We start from the raw sequence: 18,916 nt of genomic DNA on the forward strand, positions 1-18,916 counted from the left end.
ACTTGAAACCTAGCATCTTAACACATTCAGGTTCACTTGGTAACAAGCGAAATATAGAATGTACAACTTAGCTATGCTATGGGAGCCCAAGGACCAGAGCATTTCACTAAACACACTGCATGGAGGAATTTATCACTGAGCATATTATTAATTCCATTGTTGACAGATAAACCTTTAGGAAATGATAAATAATGGATATAACATAAACCTGCATTTGTCTTAGGAATTAAACCTAATGGAGAAAAGTTTAATCTCAGATCTTAAATGAATTTGAAAATGACACAGAACCCTACCCAAAAAAAATTGGTTTTCAATTTTAACAGAAGGCATAACAAAACAATACATAAATCCCCTCTCAGTTAATAATGCCTCATGATTGTCTGGTTATTCCAGAAGCCATAGATGCATTTCTCCTATTTTAACTGGTATCATGACCCACTTTGCTTATGACTGCTTTGACACTTGGATGGGCATCACTACAAATGTTGCATTTATGTGAAACTTGCAAATAGCATACACCTATATGTGCCCCTATTAAATGCTCAACAAACAACGTTACACTTACATGCATTAAATGGGGTATGATTGTCAACATGCTCCACAACTCAAATTTACATTCACCATTGAGGTCATTATTAATCTCACCCACAAATGAATATGCTTCATATCCAACATCATATTCTTATTTACCAACGGTTTTATAATTTATCTGAAGACAGGAATACCTTAAGGAGATCTTACAAAACGTCATGCATATCAGTCACTGCTCTGCTGAATAAAGAAGACTGTGCTTTGTAGTGCTGCAAGACTGCTGACTCATTTATACTTGGATTATTGACTTTGGGTTTTTATTACTACAATGGTGTTCAAGCTGCAATCATGTATACTCTTAATGTGCCAAATAATTCCTGATTTTAATAGTCCTTAAAGTTCAACCTATTCTAAGCTCTAATAGTGTTGATGTAAAGGAAGCCAGAACAAAATCCCAGTGAGGCAGTTGCCAATGTGTCCTCACCATGGGGAAAAATTCCCTTCTGACTAAACAAATTGATTGCATTGATTTCCTGGATCAGTCACCACAAAAATACCATCAAATAGTTAATAGCTAGAGTCCCAGTTCATGAATGACCATAACTTCCTATATTGGTAAATAATTCCATAATCCGACTCCCATTATGGTGGATAACTTATTTTTTTGTTGATGGTGATCCTTCACTATCCTGGGTATGACACGTTCAGTATAGTAGACTTTGTATTGAAATTTCTAGTCAAACTCTGAGGTGCAAGAAGGACATTGTGTTAGGAACCCCTCCAGTCAGCACGCCAAACCCCGGAGTCTGCTCTGAAGTCCGGTTTTCACTGGAGCCCCTAGTGGTGGGGACAGACTTGGCCGCAGACAACAGAGGGTTCGAGAAATGAGCGCTGACTGGGGAGAACCCAGCTATGGAGGGTAAAAGCAGCGGCAGAGTGAAATCCAGGCAGGAGTTAAGGGCCGGCAGCAGACAAAGAATTTCCAGGCACTATCCGAGGTCAGGGGTCACAGGCAATACAACAGGGTCCAAAAACAAGCCAAGGGTCATACACGGGAGATCAGGTCTGAGCAAAACAATCAAGGAGCAGAAACAGGAACAGGGAGCCTAGCTACACTGGGAGCTATAACTGGCAGTGAGGCTCTGTCCTCACTGCCTTAAATAGTGAGGAAGGCCAATAGGAGAGAGAGCCAGCGAGACCCCTCCCTACTGCACTAATGACAAGCTAATGGCAAAGAGAAATCCAGATGTATAGCTCTGATTGGTTGGACAGAAATCCAGAAATAAACATGCCTGAACAGTTCCTGAAAGAAGTGCAAGAAATAGATGTTTATCTTTTTCTGCGCGCATGCTGTAAGACCGCTGGCCGGGCGTTGCGACAGTAGAGCTAGAGCGTCCCGGTTAATGCCCAGGCAACCGGGCCGTAGGCGGCGGAAGTGACGTCCCGGTCGTCATGGAGACAGCTGGGACCCCTGAGTCCGCCGAAAGTGAGTCGCTGCGGCCCTTCGGGGAGCCGCGGCTCATAACACATTGACAAAAGATTAATTAAGCTTGTGGTGAGAACTTGGGAAGCTGCTACTGACATATAATACAAAATACCTGGGGAGTAAGTTTTTCTGTGTGTTCCAGGGAAAACTTTAATCTTTTACATGATTTTAATAATGACTGTTTTGTTGGAAGTTAGGCATGAAAAAGTATGTTGTGTTGCAACTCTTAGTTTGAGGGCCATCCACGGATCACGCAAGCCACCACATCCCAGGGCCCAATTAAAATATATATGAAGTCCTTCACTGTCTAAAATTGACTTTGTTATGTCTTACAGATAGTTGGCGACTTCCCTGAGGTTTGAGGATTGTAACCTGTACTACTAAATTTTCGATAGCTATACATAGCACCTTAATGTGTCCTTAAGTTTAATTCCATCTGATAATGGGATCCGTGAGTTTAATAATACAATTTTTGATTATAGTATAGAATCATTGTCTCCTCAGTGGTGTTTCTGGGCAGACTGGTGATATTTTGCAGAGACCATAAATCATGGGGCTAATGCAGAGTGGAATGTATGCTAGTTTGCGTAGCATATCTTTTGCTTGAAATAGGTCTACACATGCCCAGAAAGTGGTTGCATGTCTATGCACCTATGCAGACATGCATATATCTGGCACTTATGCCTGCCTGAACTTAGTAAAGTAGGACAGGGAAGAGAAAGAGCGCTCTAATGTTTGCCAGCAGGACCAAGTATATACACCTTGTTAGAAGGCGTATCTTTTGCACCTGCTATAGGACAGATGAAAATACGCACTGATATACTGATATCTGTTCACTTTTTTAAGGGTAATTTTCTCCCATTTTGTACCTAACTTTGCATTAGGCCCATAGGCCTAGATTTGCTAAACTGCGGGTTTGAAAAAGTTGCCTATAGCAACCAATCAGATTCTAGTTATCATTTATTTAGTACATTCTACAAAATAACAGCTATAATCTGATTGGTTGCTACAGGCAACATTTCCACTTTTTCAAATTGCAGTTTAGTAAATATACCCCATAGTGTCCAGTAAATAAAAAAAAATGAATGAATGGTGGGGCTCTGTACCTACTGGCTACAAGAGCCACTGGAGCTGCAGTGTTTTTTATCTTTTCTCCTCCAACATCCCATGCCTCTTTCTCCTACCTCCTCTGCTCACATCATTCAACCACTGCAAAAACAGGCTCAATATAGACTCTTAAATATGCCATAGTGAAAAGTACACTGTGGTTCTGAAGGGATCACACATATTCAGGGACGGAACAGCTTCCTATCTGAAAATCTTTACTCTTCTCATTCTAATGAGAAATGCATAAGTCTCAATATTTTCTAAGGACTGTTATAATGGCTGCTAATGGATTTCCGCCGCAATGATAATTTGATTCTCCATCAAGTCATTGTACACATAGCATTTTTACAGGTAATTAATTTTGTTAAAGTTAAGGTTACATACCACACAGCGTAGTGTTCTGATAAGATACATAATTCATATCTGCATAATACTCAGAATCATTCTGGATGGCATTATATGCATTTTTGGTGCTTAGAATGTGTCCAGCTTTTTCCTGACATTTCTCTCTTATATGTACATTGTTTACAATATGTTTTCTGTACGTATAATTTATACACATTATCTTTTCTGTAGTTTCTATAAATTACTGCAATTACCCATTCTTGGCTCCACACAAAGGCCTGTATTTTAAAACAGTCAGACCATAAAGTCTCATCATCATCATCATCAATTTATTTATATAACGCCACTAATTCCGCAGCGCTGTACAGAGAATATTTGTCACTCACATCAGTCCCTGCCCCAATGGAGCTTACAGTCTAAATTCCCTAACATACCCACACACCCACACACACACACACTAGGGTCAATTTGATATCAGCCAATTGACCTAGAATGCCAATATTCAAAGTAGCAAATCAAAGTAAAAAAAAATACAACAAAACTTATCTAGAAAAAAGAAATTGTGGTGCAAATAAAAAAAAGTATTGAAAATTATAAAGTATGTAACCAGGTTTAATTTGTACACACATCAAACACAGAAATGCCTTAATGTGTGTATATTTGGGTAATGCATAGATAGTTTGAATCCATACCAATCGTGCTTAAAACATTTAGTTTTTTCTACATGTTCTGAACAATAAATATGGCAATGCATCTTTAAAACAAATAACTTCACCAGTCTTTTCCTTTTGTGAATGAGGACTTGCCAAGTAGTGGAACCCTTACATCTACAGAGTACTACTTACAAAGAGTGAATGAAATGTCTGGGGAACCTGTACCATGAGCAGGGGCGGATCTAGAAAAATGCTGTACCCGGGGCGATTTAGGGGGGGGGGGGGGGGGCGATTTAGCCCCCGCCCCTTTCTCGCATCTTAGGCTGCCGACGGCTTCACACTATGTGCAGGTCCGTCCAGCCATGACAGGCAGGGATAGTGTGCTGCCCGGCTGCTCTGATTGTGTTTTAAACACAGTCAGAGCAGCCGGGCAGCACACTGTCCCTGCCTGTCACGGCTGGACGGACCTGCACATACTGTGCAGCCGTCGGCAGCAAGTGTCTGCTAGGGGGGGCGATCACCCCGATCGCCCCCCCCCTGGATCCGCCACTGACCATGAGCAACCACAGAGTCATTAACTTAAACATCAGAAAAGACACCTCTCACCTATAATGGCAATGGTGGTAAACAAAACAGTGACTGTCAGTCTGGGATCTCTTGTCAGCCAGTATTGTCATCTTTAGAATGTGTACTTGGCCATCTAGTCAGTTTATCATCTATAATATTTATATTTGATCTTTTTCAAAAAACAGTTAACCATTGAAGGCCTGTTGCATCCCGTTTTGTCAGTACATATGTCTAAAAGTTTTTAGCCTTCAAATCAACATGTACTGGAAACTGTAGTAATGCAAACACTAACTATCCTGTACATATACATGAATCATTCACATTAGTAGGCAGATTCCTACTAAGGAAGACAACAACACTTCAGAAAATGTTGCCACTATTTATCAACATCATTAGTCTTATATTGGCTTTCAAATTCTTAATTTTATGACTCTAAATCTTATTTATAATTGTCATTTTGTCAGCAAAGAAATGTTGATATGGTGAATGGCAAAATAATGCCGCAAAACAGCTTTATTACGTATGCTTCTATTAGAATCCTTGTATTTGGATTTTAAGGCTTGCATTCACTTAAACACAATACTTATAGAATTTATTAAAGTTACGATAATTATCTAGGGAAAGAAACGTTTTATGTAAGGACTATGTGTAAACAGTGTAGTAGACTGGGAGCTATCAAGGGAAAACACAGGATTCTCCTGGACTACTCTTACTTTGGAAATATCACATGTTGACATATAAATAGCATACATATAGTATACACACAAGTATAATATATAAATATTAATCAAGCCCAGTTTTAGGCCTAGTACATTCTCTAAACTACATTGTAGAATAGCAGAGCTTTTAACATTAACAGAGGGTTTTTTAATTAGTTTTTTCAAGGTGCCGCTAATCGCTGCCCCCCCAAAAAACTCACACCACTGTTATACTGGTCAGCTTGTATTGTGACACTGAAACTTTTGTTTATATATTTTTATATATTTTTAGCACATAGTTTTGACTTTTTAGTATGTCATGGTTATATGTAGAATAAGTTATCAGAGGCACTTTTATTAGAAGGTGAAGTGATAAAGAGGAAAGAACCTTGTATGCTTGAAGATTCCTTTTAGCACTACGGGATGTTCTCTGAACTATTCAGTTATACAGGTTATATAGATCTTGTTACAAGGTTAAAGTCTAAGGCATGGTGAATGGACAGAGAATAATATGTCATATGTGGTTATACAGTCAAAGGAACCTAGCACATTTTGATGGTTAGAAACTTGTTATCTGTCACATACTCATTTCCTCTTCTAATAAAGACGTTAAAGACATAACCAGAAGTTTTCACGTTTTACATTTTCGGTAGTCTGTAGTCAAATTTTATTAATCTGTTATGTCACAGAAACACCCTTTTAGAGGCATTTAGAGGTCTACTAATAAGGCTTACAATCCATAGAATAGATATGTACTCAGTATTATATTTAAAATATGAACAATATGAATAATAATTGAACTTATGACAATTGTATATTTATGGTCTTTAGCATTTAAATATATGCTTCTCTTGCCGGGTAGTTGTTAGTGGAGACTGCTTCCTCACTACTTCTGGAGAGAAAGGTTTCCCAAACTTGATGCAGAGATAGGGACCTCCAACAGGACAAGACCCTAAATAATGGGGCACTTTTAAAGATATACTTTTAAATATATTATCTTTATTAGCAGGGTCCAGGCTAAGGACTTGGACGGGATTGATGTAGGGATAATCACAAGGAATAAATTGGTTTTATAGTATTAAATTATCTAATCAACTCTTTTAAAAATAGATACTATTCCACTACCTAATCTAAATATTGTAAATAATAAATATACTACTATAAATAATGATGGTAATATTCTTCCATTAAACTTTATTATAACTATTTACTAATATTAGACATGTACAATTATTTTTCTATTCAAACAAATACGCTATTGTATTTAGAAAGAAAATAAAACAAACATAAAATCAAATAAAAATAATTGGGCCCCCTTAATTAGAGATGATCAACCCGGTCCCCTCCTGATACCCCTGGCCAGCGGGTACCAGGGTAATTCACTACTCATGCCACCATTTGTAATAAAATTAATATTAGTGTGTCCATCTAAAGCAAATAAATAGTAGTTCAGAAAAGTAAGTAGTAGTTGTCATGGATCAAATAAAATACGTAATAGTGCCCCAATTCAATAAAATAGTTAATAGTGCCCCCGTAAATATAAAATAAGTAGTAATGCTCCCGGTATTGAAGAATAAATGTATACAACCATCTTAATAAATAAATTAGTATTGCCCCCATAATTTAGAAATATATTTTTTTTCCCCTAATAAATACTTACTCAAAATCTTCTCAAATTAAATAAAGAAAACCAATGGACAGAAAGGTCTGCTCCTAAGTTGCGCCTGATGCAAAATGTGTTAATCTCCGGTGAGCCCACCTACTTAAAGGCTGGGCAGCCATACAGGAGCAGTCTCTTATCTGTGATTGGCTGAGCAATTTAAAGAAAGAAAAACACAGAAAGGAACATATACTGCCAGATCAAATGTTCCTCCTAGGGTATTGTTAAGTCACATCTTTTCATGGCACACTGAACATTAGATGGAGCTCTGACCTGTAAAGTGGTCATTAGATGAGGCTGCATTTTAATTGATGGTAGCACTTTGAAATGTTAATTAATTTTGCATTTCATTGGCTGCAAACCAGGCCTACAATTTAGTAAGAAACTTTCAGAACCATACAAACCATGTATAGGTGTGTCATAGATCCACTATCACATTTAGCTCCAGCATTACTAGGCCTTTATACAGCACTATAATTAACATAGTTTGTAATCACCCCCAGTTGTCCTATTGACAGTTTTCTGTGCCCTATCAAATGTGAATGGTAAGATATAGTGCTTGCAATCAGCCTACCAACCAGATTTATCAGGAACATTTCAGACCGAACATTTTCTGGTGTCACATTTGACAAGAACACCAAACACCAAGTGCGCAGCTTTGAATTCAAGTAGTTGTTAAGTGTGTCTAAAAAAGACATGTTTAAAATAATGGTGAAAGATAGGTTACGCTGCTTTCACTTTATTGAAAATCCAATGTACCTTGCTAATTAGTACTGAACTCTAAAGTAGCAATTTGGATGCAAAGTGCGACATGTACCAGCATCAGACTCTTGATCTATTCGTTCCTCTTGTTTGAGCAGACTTAATTTTCCTTTGTCTTACAGCAGTCACATATATTCCTAATAAGCCGTATGGCATATATTCTCACAGAAAGCAATATTGTTGCTTATAAACTTTTTACTGGGCATATATTTAAGAACATCTTTCTCCTTAACAATATTTATTAAGTTGTTCTATGCAATATATTGGAAACTATAAAAATGTACAGACACTATTTGAAGCCAAATTGTAAGATTCTGCTCTTTTATAGCTTAAAATATTTAATGTTTTACTAAATATTTTATTAAATAATTTATTTGCTTCTCTTCTATAAAGACTGAATTACAAATATGATTGCTGTGTGTAAAATAAAGTGGGCATATCTCTGTACATAAAATAGTAAAATATATATCTATCATACATGTTGCATTGACCTGCAAAAAAAATGTCATACTTGTCTCCATGTTTTACACAGGTCCTTGTGATGCTAAAGGAATCCCTAAACAATTGACACTGAACATACGGAGCTGAACCTAGACAGTCAATGGAACACAACTTGAGGTTTGTTGAAAAGATAGTCCTGATCGATTCAGTGGCTTCCATTGTCCTCTGGCAAAAGCACTTGAGCTGCTGCTGACGTCAAAGGCCACTGGAAGAAAGAAGGCAGGGAGAAGGTAGTTGCAACCAAAGAGCACAACGCCAACCGAAGAAGACACTGGGCTTCTTCTAATCAACAGTCATTTTTTTGTGAATTAGAAATCCCCCCCCAACCTGTCACCCTGGAGTCGTGGAAGAGGTGGAATGAAGGCAGAATGGTGTGGTGTGAGAAAGGGGTTCAGATTCTTATGACCACTGTGGGAGCTTTTGCTGCATTCGGGCTCATGACAATCGCAATAGGAACAGATTACTGGCTCTATGCCAGGGCCTTCATTTGCAACACGACTAATATATCAAGTGAGGAAACCCCTCAGAAAGACAAGAAAGACCCTGGAGGGCTGACACATTCTGGCCTCTGGAGAATTTGTTGTTTAGAAGGTAATATTATTTTTTGTTATTTTCATGTTTTGAATGTGTTTGTTTTAATGCTCTTCAAAAAGTGTCATAGGCTCAAAATACTCTTCTGAAATCTGAAAAGTTTAGGCTTGCCGCTTGCGAATTGATATATGAGCATAATGGCTTAACTGTTGTGCGCATGTTATGTTTGTGCATGTGCCTTCCATCTTATATGGCTCTGGATTTATATTAGCTATATCTATTTTGTTACTGTGAATAAGAACAGGCTCTATTTTATCCAATTGTCTGTACTGATCTTGTTACAAAGGCACAGATTGTAGGAGTTTAATCCAGTGGTCCAGACAATTTTGAATGTTCCAGTTACAGTATTCTAATAAATTAAGTTATGTTATAAAAGATATATGACTAAAATGTAAAATCACACAATAATTTCTAAGTTTTATTTTAAATAATCTAATTTTTATCATTCAAATAAAACAAAGGGAAGTGAAAGAAAGTGTAAATACAAAGTGGGCATTGCCGGAAGGGCATTGTGCTTGAAAAATGTATTAAGATTTGTACAAAAACTTATTATTAAGTTAAAAGCATGAGAAGAATAAGTATAACATAATGGGCCTGATTCATTAAGGAAAGTAAAGCAAAAAAAAATGAGTAACGTTGAACCTTGGCAAAACCATGTTACAATGCAAGGGGTGCAAATAAGTTAATTATTTTGACCATAAGGATAATACTGGCTGTTTGCTCATGTAGGACGCAAATACTTAATAGCTTTACTTTTACACAGTCATTAAAAGTTGATCTAGGACATGCCCTACCCCAATTATAAATCTGTCCTTACATTTTAAATTTACTTCCCCCTCCAATGCAACATGGTTTTGCCAAGGTGCAAAGTTACAAATTTTTTTTGCTTTCCTTTCCTTAATGAATCAGGTCCAAAGACTGTGGTTCTTATCTGCCAGTTAACAGCAATGGACCACTTTGTGACAGAGAACACTTAAATTACTAATATCCATTGGGTTTTAAACACTTTTACCAAAGGCAAGTAAAAGGACATCATAGAGGATCAGGCAGTGCTAAAAGATGGTCCTTGGAAACAAGTATACTTCTGACTTGATCTTTTTAAGGGTACAAATTGATATTTTGCTTATAATCTACTAGAAAACATACCAGTGAAATTAGGTGTCTCACAAGACTACATGTAGTATATTTTGAAAATGGTATGAGCAGGAACTTAAAGTAAAATAATAATTTTCTCTCATGACTGACACATGACAAATACAGTACAGTACAGAGATAAATATTTATCATCCAACATCTTAAAAAGTGCACCGTAGTTATTTCAGGGTGGGCTTAATGCTTAATCAACTCAATTGTGAAGATTGTCTCCAAATATCTTGGTGGGAGAGGAGATATTAAAACATAAAGCCAATGCATTGAAATTTGAATTTCAGTGCACAACCACCATTGAGAAAAATATTAAGTAGAAATAAATAGTAGCATGTTTATAGGGGTTGGGTATGGGTTAGCGGCTATGGGAAAGCCGACATACTTTTAAACGAAGCGATAATAACAATTGTTATAAGGGCAATAATACTAAAAACACAACTTACTATATAACAAATAGTACATTTTTCCAAAGGTTTCAATGACTGGGCACGGTAATCTCTGAATGGGCTTAACAGGTACAGTAGGAAATTACGTTACTTAGCATAGACAGAGTGAAAATTACGGTTTTAAAGTGGCAATATTAAGACCCCGCATCTGTATACTATTATACAGGCATGAGGTCTGCCTATTACCATTTTAAAACCAAGATGCTTACTTTTTTCTAAGCTAAGTCTGCAAAGTGCCTACAAACTCATTCACATTAAAGAGGGAGACGTGTGGAAGACTGCATTCAATACCAGGGACGGGCATTTAAATTTATTTTAAATTAAATTCTACAAGATGTTTTATATCTGTTTGCCGTAGTACATCCCGATGACATCCTAATCTTGTCCAATATTAAGCCTCACAGGGAATACGTGTCAAAAGTATTTAACCGACTTCACACTCGTCATCTCTATTGCAAATTAGAAAAGTGTATGTTTGAACAACAACAACTACCATTCCTAGGATTTATTGTTTCCAGGTCTGGTCTCCAGATGGATCCCATGAAAGGAGAGGCTATTCAGTAATGGCCACAAACAACTGTTCTTAAGGTCATACAGTGCTTCTTATAGTGTTCGCCAACCAGTATGGTCAATTCATTAAAGGTTATTTCTCGGTAGTAGCATCCATTACTGATTTGACTTGGAAGACTGCTAACCCTAAGATATGGTCACTTGAAGCCACTGAAGCCTTTTGCGCACTGAAGCAAGCCTTCATGTCTGCACCCTTTCTCTGTCAACCAGATATATCTTCTCCTTTCTTCTAGGAGGTAGACTCCTCAGCAATTAGAGTAGGGGCAGTGCAGGCCCAACGTGCATCTTTGGGGAAACTCCATCCATGTGAATTTTTTTCACGAAAGCTGCAATCTTCAGATAAGAATTATACTATTTGAGATAGGAAACTTTTTCCATTAAGCTTACACTCAAAGAGTGGAGACATCTTCGTAGGGTGCCTCCTTCCATGTGACCATCTATACACACCATAAAAATCTTCTGTACCTACAAACGGCTCAATGTCTTAATCTCCGCCAAACAAGATGGTCCCTTTTCTTCTTCCGTTTCAATTTAATTTTTACTTTTTATCCAGGTTCCAAGAACTTGAAGGATAATGCCTTATCTCGCTCTTTCAATTACTCAGATCTGGAATCATCTTTGGAGGGTCATACCATCATTGGTCCTAACTGTATCATTGCTGTTACTTACTATTTCTCCAGCAAATCCACTTCCAGGGAGAAATCATTTGTTTTTCCTAGACTTCATCCCAGTCTGTTACAATGGGTTCCTGTCTCTTGGTTCGCAGGCCGTGCAAGAGATAAAAAGACACAGGATCTAATTTCCAGAAAATATTTGTGGCCTACTCTATCTCGAGCTGGTAAGGAGTTTTTTACAGCCTGTTTCACTTGTGCTCAACATAAAACTCCACATCAAAAATCTCTTGGTCCTTTACATTCTCTATCAGTTCCAGACAAGCCTTAGATACACATTTTGATGGATTTTGTCTCCGATCTACTCCCCAGCAAAGGGTGATGGTTGATAAATTTGTGAACATGGCCCACTTTGTTCTCTTGAAGGGGCTTCCTGCTGCTTCCGTTTTAGCTGATCTCTTTGTCAAAGAAATATCCAGACTGCGTGAATGCCCACAAGAGTTTAAATCTGATCAAGAGGTGCAATTTGTATCCAAATTATGGAGATCTTTCTGCAAGAACTTTGACATCAAATTAAAAATTTCAACGGCATATCACACACAGTCAAATGGGCAGTCATAGAAGGTGAACCAAGACCTGGAGACATTCATTAGGATGTAAATTTCCGCAAGTCAAGACATCTGGGTTGAATTGCTACCTTGGGCTCAGTTTGCTCATAATAATCACACTCGTGAAGGGATGTCTATGTCCCATATTTTCATTCTATATGGTTGTCATCCTCTTCCAGTACTCTTCTCAATACCCAGACCAGAGGTTCCTGGACCCAAGTAAAAACAAATTTACTGACAGCTTCATCTCGCTACAAATCTGCGGCTGACAAAAAAGGATGCACAGTTCCTAGTTTAGTTCCAGGGCACAAATTGTGGCTATCCACCAGGAACCTGTGCTTATAAGCACCCAGTATGAAGTTTGCACCATGTTTTATTGGACCTTTCAAAATCCTAAAAAAAATTAATCCACTGGCTTTCAGGCTGAATTTACCGGCCTCATTACCTGTCTCCAATTTGTTCCAATTTCCTTACTCAAACTGTTGATACTGAATTAGTTTACATCTAGAAGTGATCCTCCTTCCTCTTTAGCAGTTGACCAGCAAAAGGAGTATGAGGTTAACCATATTTTAAATGTAACTACTGGCACTTCCTGGGGATATAATGGTTTTAGTAGGCGTGTGGGCATAGTTAAATCTCATCTCATCTCTGCCGCAGTGCCTCCACCCACATCTAACTTTGGTTCCTGGGAATTGTAAATTTTTCATGAATCCTACCAGGGCTTAACTCGAGGACAACAACTTGTGGTTATTAATTGGCACAATACTGAACTGTGGGAAACGTCAACTGGCACATTTATTAGCAAACAATACCATTTAATGGCAGTGACTCAATGAAAAGATTTATAGAAATAAATACTGGTTCCTTAGTAGCAGTGATATTGGCTTACACAGATTAATAGTGACACCAAAACAAAAAGCATTCGGAAGACGATTAACTGCGACATAGTGTGAAGTGTCTTGAGCCTTAAAGATGTGAGATTCCATAATAATAATAATTCACAGTTTAATATACAGTAATGTAACCAATGGTGATACAGTAATAAGAACTTCACAATGCCTGACAGTCACTTAAGTCTGTTTAGGCTGTTCCTCATATGTGCAGTATACACACTTATACCTACAGGCACACACCCTAAACTGGCTAAAATTACTGGTACAGCTGAAAACACAATGTGAAGACGTGCACACCAATGATCTCAGGTACCTTGTTATTATTCAATGTTGACTGGGGTCACTACAATGGGATAACAATTAAAATGGGAAAGTACAATTCCTTGTCTGCAGTATGGTCTAATATACTCCTCTAATGAAACTAATATATTGATTCTAAGTGCACTGTTTCATCCATGGCAAACATAGTCTGAGCGTATTATAATAAAGGGGATTTGGGGAGAAGTGCTATCTGCAATATTGCAACAATTCAAGTTCAGACCTCTAGCTTAGGTGGGCAGACTATGGAGTGTTTAATCCTTGTGTTCAGTGCCAGGCTGACAGGATTACTCACGCATTTCTGCCGATAAATGCCAGATCTCGAGTCCCGGTGGACACGCAAATAAAGATTCCATGCGCTCTCTGTCTCCATGTTTTTGTATTAAAGCCAATAATCATCAGGGGCTTAGTTACTTTTTAATCACATTGCAGCCATTTTTATCCAGTAGTGGTAACTTGATTTTGGGCTATACTAATGTTGCCTAGTGACATCTATGTCCTATGAAGTTTCATAAACACAGATATTTTATTGTTATTGAGCTTCTTTCTGGTAGTGGCAGTGAAAAGTATCCACAAATAAAATAAAATAGAGATCATTGATTCCTTTGCTAAATGCGCATTACAGAAAGTCTATGGCAGAGCATGGATACTGCAAGCACATGATTAATTCAGCCTTCATCATGCTCCTATTCTATACTTCCTGGAGCTGATGCAGTGGTTTATACAAAATGGAAATAAATTATTGTCATATGTCAAACACATCTTGTAAAATTTACGACATCATCGTCAGCGAGTATTTGCATCTGCCCTATAAAGGGTGTATGTGCTTGTCCCGCAGATCTTCATGAGCCACATTTGTATATATGTGTCTATACTGTACTGGCCCAACGTTAGAACGTCCATACCCTTCCTCATCCTGCCTCTCCAGGAGCAGGCAGACGTAATTATTTATCTATTGCTATAACCTGTGTTAGGCTGCTGATCACTGAAGCATAGTTTATCACACTGGCCTGGGACTCATCTAGTCTGAATAAAACCAATTCTTCCCAACTATATTGTAGCATTCATTCTAAGGGAAAGCGTGTTTGGGGTGTGATGTGTTGGTATTTACTAGACTAAGTGGGTTTTCTTAAAAAAGTGTTAAGAAATGCACAGTTAATCAAAACAGATGAGCAAACATTGCACAACATCTGAAGACATTCATAAATAAGCTACATACACTACAACCTGACACTGCACTTCTCTCTAACTCGCTGGATATTGTAGCTTGATAGTTCTTGTTTATTTTCTTTTTCTCTCTGCATTTCTTAAGTTTATTTTCCTCAGTTTCTTGCCATTTATTCTTAAATACCAATGTTTCACACATTGCCTTTCTTACTATACTTTCATGGCATTATCTACAGGGGGGGGGGTGGTAAATTTTAACCCGGGGGGCAAGACTCGATTCAGCAGCCTATTTTAATGGAAAAAAATGCAGGTGACCCAGCCCAGGGCAGCATAATATTGGACCGGCCTGGGGGCAAGATGCCCCCCTGCCACCGAACCCAGCCTGTTCCTGATTATCTATAGAACAATATCATCCTTCACTCTCCCTAAAACACACATTTTTGTGCACATTGCCCCCCTTTTTCCTATTTGTATTCATTAACAGTAATACACCTTAACCAATCCCTAGAATCAGTCCTTGTTCAAGTGGCTCCAGCTGCTCTTCACAATCCATGTCAGCCCTGGCACACCAAAGACGCAAAACATCTTCAAAAACTTTCTCACAAAACAGAACATCATAGACATAAATCTCATACCTCTAATGATTTCCTCACATATACAGTCATGGCCAAAAGTTTTGAGAATGACACAAATATTATTTTTCACAAAGTCTGCTGCCTCAGTTTTTATAATGGAAATTTGCATATACTCCAGAATGTCATAAAGAATGATCAGATGAATTGCAATTAATTTCAAAGTCCCTCATTGCCATGGCAATGAACTTTATCACAAAAACAACATTTCCACTGCATTTCAGCCCTGCCACAAAAGAACCAGCTGACATCAGGTCAGTGATTCTATCATTAACACAGATGAGAGTGTTGACGAGGACAAGGCTGGAGATCACTCTGTCATGCTGATTCAGTTAGAATAGCAGACTGGAAGTATTAAAAGGAGGGTGGTGCTTGAAATCATTGTTCTTCCTCTGTTCACCATGGTTACCTGCAAGGAAACATGTGCAGTCATCATTGCTTTGGACAAAAAGGCAAGGATATTGCTGCTGCTAAGATTACACCTAAATCAACCATTTATCGAATCATCAAGAACTTCAAGGAGAAAGGTTCAATAGTTGTGGAGAAGGCTTCAGGGCACCCAAGAACCTCCAGCAGGCGCCAGAACTGTTTCCTAAAGTTGATTCAGCTGTGGGATCGGAGCACTACCAGTGAACAGCTTGCTCAGGATCGGCAGCAGGCAGGTGTGAGTGCATCTGCAAGCACAGTGAGGCGAAGACTTTTGGAGGATGGCCTGGTGTCAAGAAGGCCAGCAAAGAAGCCACTTCTCTCCAGGAAGAACATCAGGGACAGTCTGATATTATGCAACAGGTACAGGGATTGGACTGCTGAGGGTAAAGTCATTTTCTCTGGTGAATCCCCTTTCAGATTGTTTGGGGCATCTGAAAGAACGCTTTTTGTCTGGAGAAGGAAAGGTGAGTGCTACTATCAGTCCTGTGTGATGCCAACAGTAAAGCATCCTGAGACAATTCATGTGTGGGGTTGCTTCTCAGTCAAGGAAGTGGGCTCACTCACAATTTTGTATAAGAACACAGCCGTGAATAATGAATGGTACCAAAACATCCTCAAAGAGCAACTTCTCATCCAATCCAAGAACAGGTCATGAACAATACCTTTAACAGCATAATGGAGCACCTTGTCATAAGGTAAAAGTGATCAAAACATCGAAATTTTGGGTCCATATCAAGTAAACTCCCCAGACCATAATCCCATTGAGTATTTATGGTCACTCCTCAAGAGATGGGTGGATAAAAAAAAGCCCACAAAAGCTGACAAACGCCAAGCATTGATTAGGGAAGAATTGGTGGCCATCAGTCAGTATGTGGCCCAGAAGTTGATTGACAGCATGCTAGGGCAAATTGCAGAGTTCTTCAAAAAACAGGGTCAACATTGCAAATATTGACACTTTGCAACAACTTAATGTAATTGTCAAAAAAAGCCTTTAATACTTATGAAATGCTTGTAATTTACTTCAGTATACCATAGCAACATCTGACAAAAAGGTCTAAAAACACTGAAGCAGCAAACTTTGTGAAAACCAATACTTTTATCATTCTCAAAACTTTTGGCCATGACTGCACTGCTATGTATCACTTATCAAAATGCTCTGGACACTGCCAAACAGACATACTTCTGATCTCTCATCTTTTCTTAGACTCCTAACCACAAATGCATTTTAAATACATTTAAATCTCTTCTTAACCCTCCCTCCCCAAACCCTCAGACTACTAACAGTGCCCAAGATCTTGCTTCCTATTTCAAGGACATGGTGGATAAGATCTGACATGAAGTGGTATCTTCTTCTTCGACAAACATTCAGCTCAATTCTTCCCCTACACTCTGGCATGTTCTCTTCATTTGTTCCCCTAAATAAAGATGAAATATCCACACTAATTATCTTCCTACTCTCCTACCTGTCCTCACACACTTTCTTTCCTTACACAACCTATTGAACCCTCTTCAGCAAGGCTTTCTTTCCCAACACTCCACAGAGACTGCCCTGACAATAGCTGTCAATGATTTGATCACTGCTAAATCTAAAAGCCGTTACTAGCTTTCAAATCTCCTGGTTTTCTCGTCTGCATTTGACACCACGACTACTTTCTTCTCATAAAAATGCTCCAATCCCTAGGTCTTTAGGACACTATCCTATCCTGGTTCTCATCCTACCTATCCCATCACTCTTTCAGTCTTTGTTTCCATTGATTCGCCCCCTCTCCACTTTCTTTATCAGTTAAAGTACCACAACACTCAGTCTTAAGCTCTCTGCTCTTCACTATCTATAACACTTTTCTTGGAAAAATAGTAGGGTCTCTTGGATTTCAGTATCATCTCCATTCGGTTGGTATCCAAATTTATCTATCCTCTCGAGATTTCTCACCATCTGTGTTGGCCCATGTTACTGACTGTCCTTTCTGCCATTTCATCTTATATGTCCTCTCAAACACAACCTTTCAAAAACAGAAGTAATAACATTCCCACCAGCCAACACAAGTTACGTTCTTGACATTTCTATTTCTGTTGACATTAGGGATGTGCACTGGCCACTTTTGGTGTCTCGTGTTTTGTGTTTTGGATTCGGATTTGCTTGAGGTTTTGGGTTCGGATTTGTTTCGCAAAACACTTGACGAAAGGTTTTGGTTCGGATTTAAGGTTTTGGATTCAGATTTTTTTAAAAAAAAACATAAAAAGTGTTAAAAACAAGTTTTTTGGTTTATTTTCACTCCTACGCTATTATTAACCTCAATAACATTCAATAACAATCATTTCCACTAATTCCCAGTCTATTCTGAACACCTCACACCTCACAATATTGTTTTTAGTCCAAAACGTTTCACCGAGGTAGCTTTCTGGACTGCATAGTGCAGTGGTCCCGGTACACAATTTGGTACCGGGCCACAATACCTCTGCCTTCAAATGGTCTGAATTCCACTGCACAGCTGCCTGCTCCTACATCCTCTGCAGCATATACAGGGTGTAGTTTGAGCGTGTCAATACCTCTTGTTTTTGACGATGACAGGTCATTTTCATTAATTTATGATTTGGCAGCAACAGTCAACGTTGTTTAAAATCTGATACGCCTCTATCTGGACTGCATAGTGGAGTGGCCCCGGTACCCAATTTGGTACCGGAGCCACAATACCTCCTCCAACTTTCAAGTGTAGTGTTTATAATTTATAAAAACTACAGTAGTTATAGCACGTCAATACCTCTTGTTTTAGACGACCATGGTACAGAGCATTCATCATTGAGATCCCATCAAGTATGTGAAATACAGATAGGGTCGAAGTGTTATTTGTTGACTTTGTTAACCCAAAAATTGTCGCTGTTGCAAATATTCGTGCAATGAAGAGTGACTTTTTCTATTAAAGGCTCAAGCTTTCAAGTGTAGTGTTTCTAACTTATAAACACTACAGTAGTTCAAGCACGTCAATACCTCTTGTTTTTGATTATGACAGGGCATTTTACTTTTGGTTTAATTTGTTGAATTTGTTCTAATTTTGTTTTACTTTGTGCTCATGGCAAACGACTGTTGAATGGTCCCATAATGGCAATAAAAGAGTTGCAAGATGGAATTGTCCTTGGGCCCTCCCACCCACCCTTATGTTATTGAAATAGGACATGCACACTTTAACAAACCAATCA

General features: G+C 38.4%; 1 protein-coding gene across 1 annotated transcript in view; it reads left to right on the forward strand.

The window, feature by feature from the left end:
- CACNG8 (calcium voltage-gated channel auxiliary subunit gamma 8) overlaps positions 1-18,916 on the forward strand; it is an 84,353-nt gene that overhangs the window by 40,688 nt on the left and 24,749 nt on the right. The window contains exon 2 of the mRNA XM_075191262.1: positions 8,342-8,901. Within this exon, the coding sequence (XP_075047363.1) occupies positions 8,679-8,901 (223 nt within the window). The 5' untranslated portion in view covers positions 8,342-8,678. The remainder of the gene's footprint in view (positions 1-8,341; positions 8,902-18,916) is intronic.

Source organism: Mixophyes fleayi, chromosome 11, assembly GCF_038048845.1.
Source record: "Mixophyes fleayi isolate aMixFle1 chromosome 11, aMixFle1.hap1, whole genome shotgun sequence".
Taxonomy (NCBI): Eukaryota; Metazoa; Chordata; class Amphibia; order Anura; family Limnodynastidae; genus Mixophyes; species Mixophyes fleayi.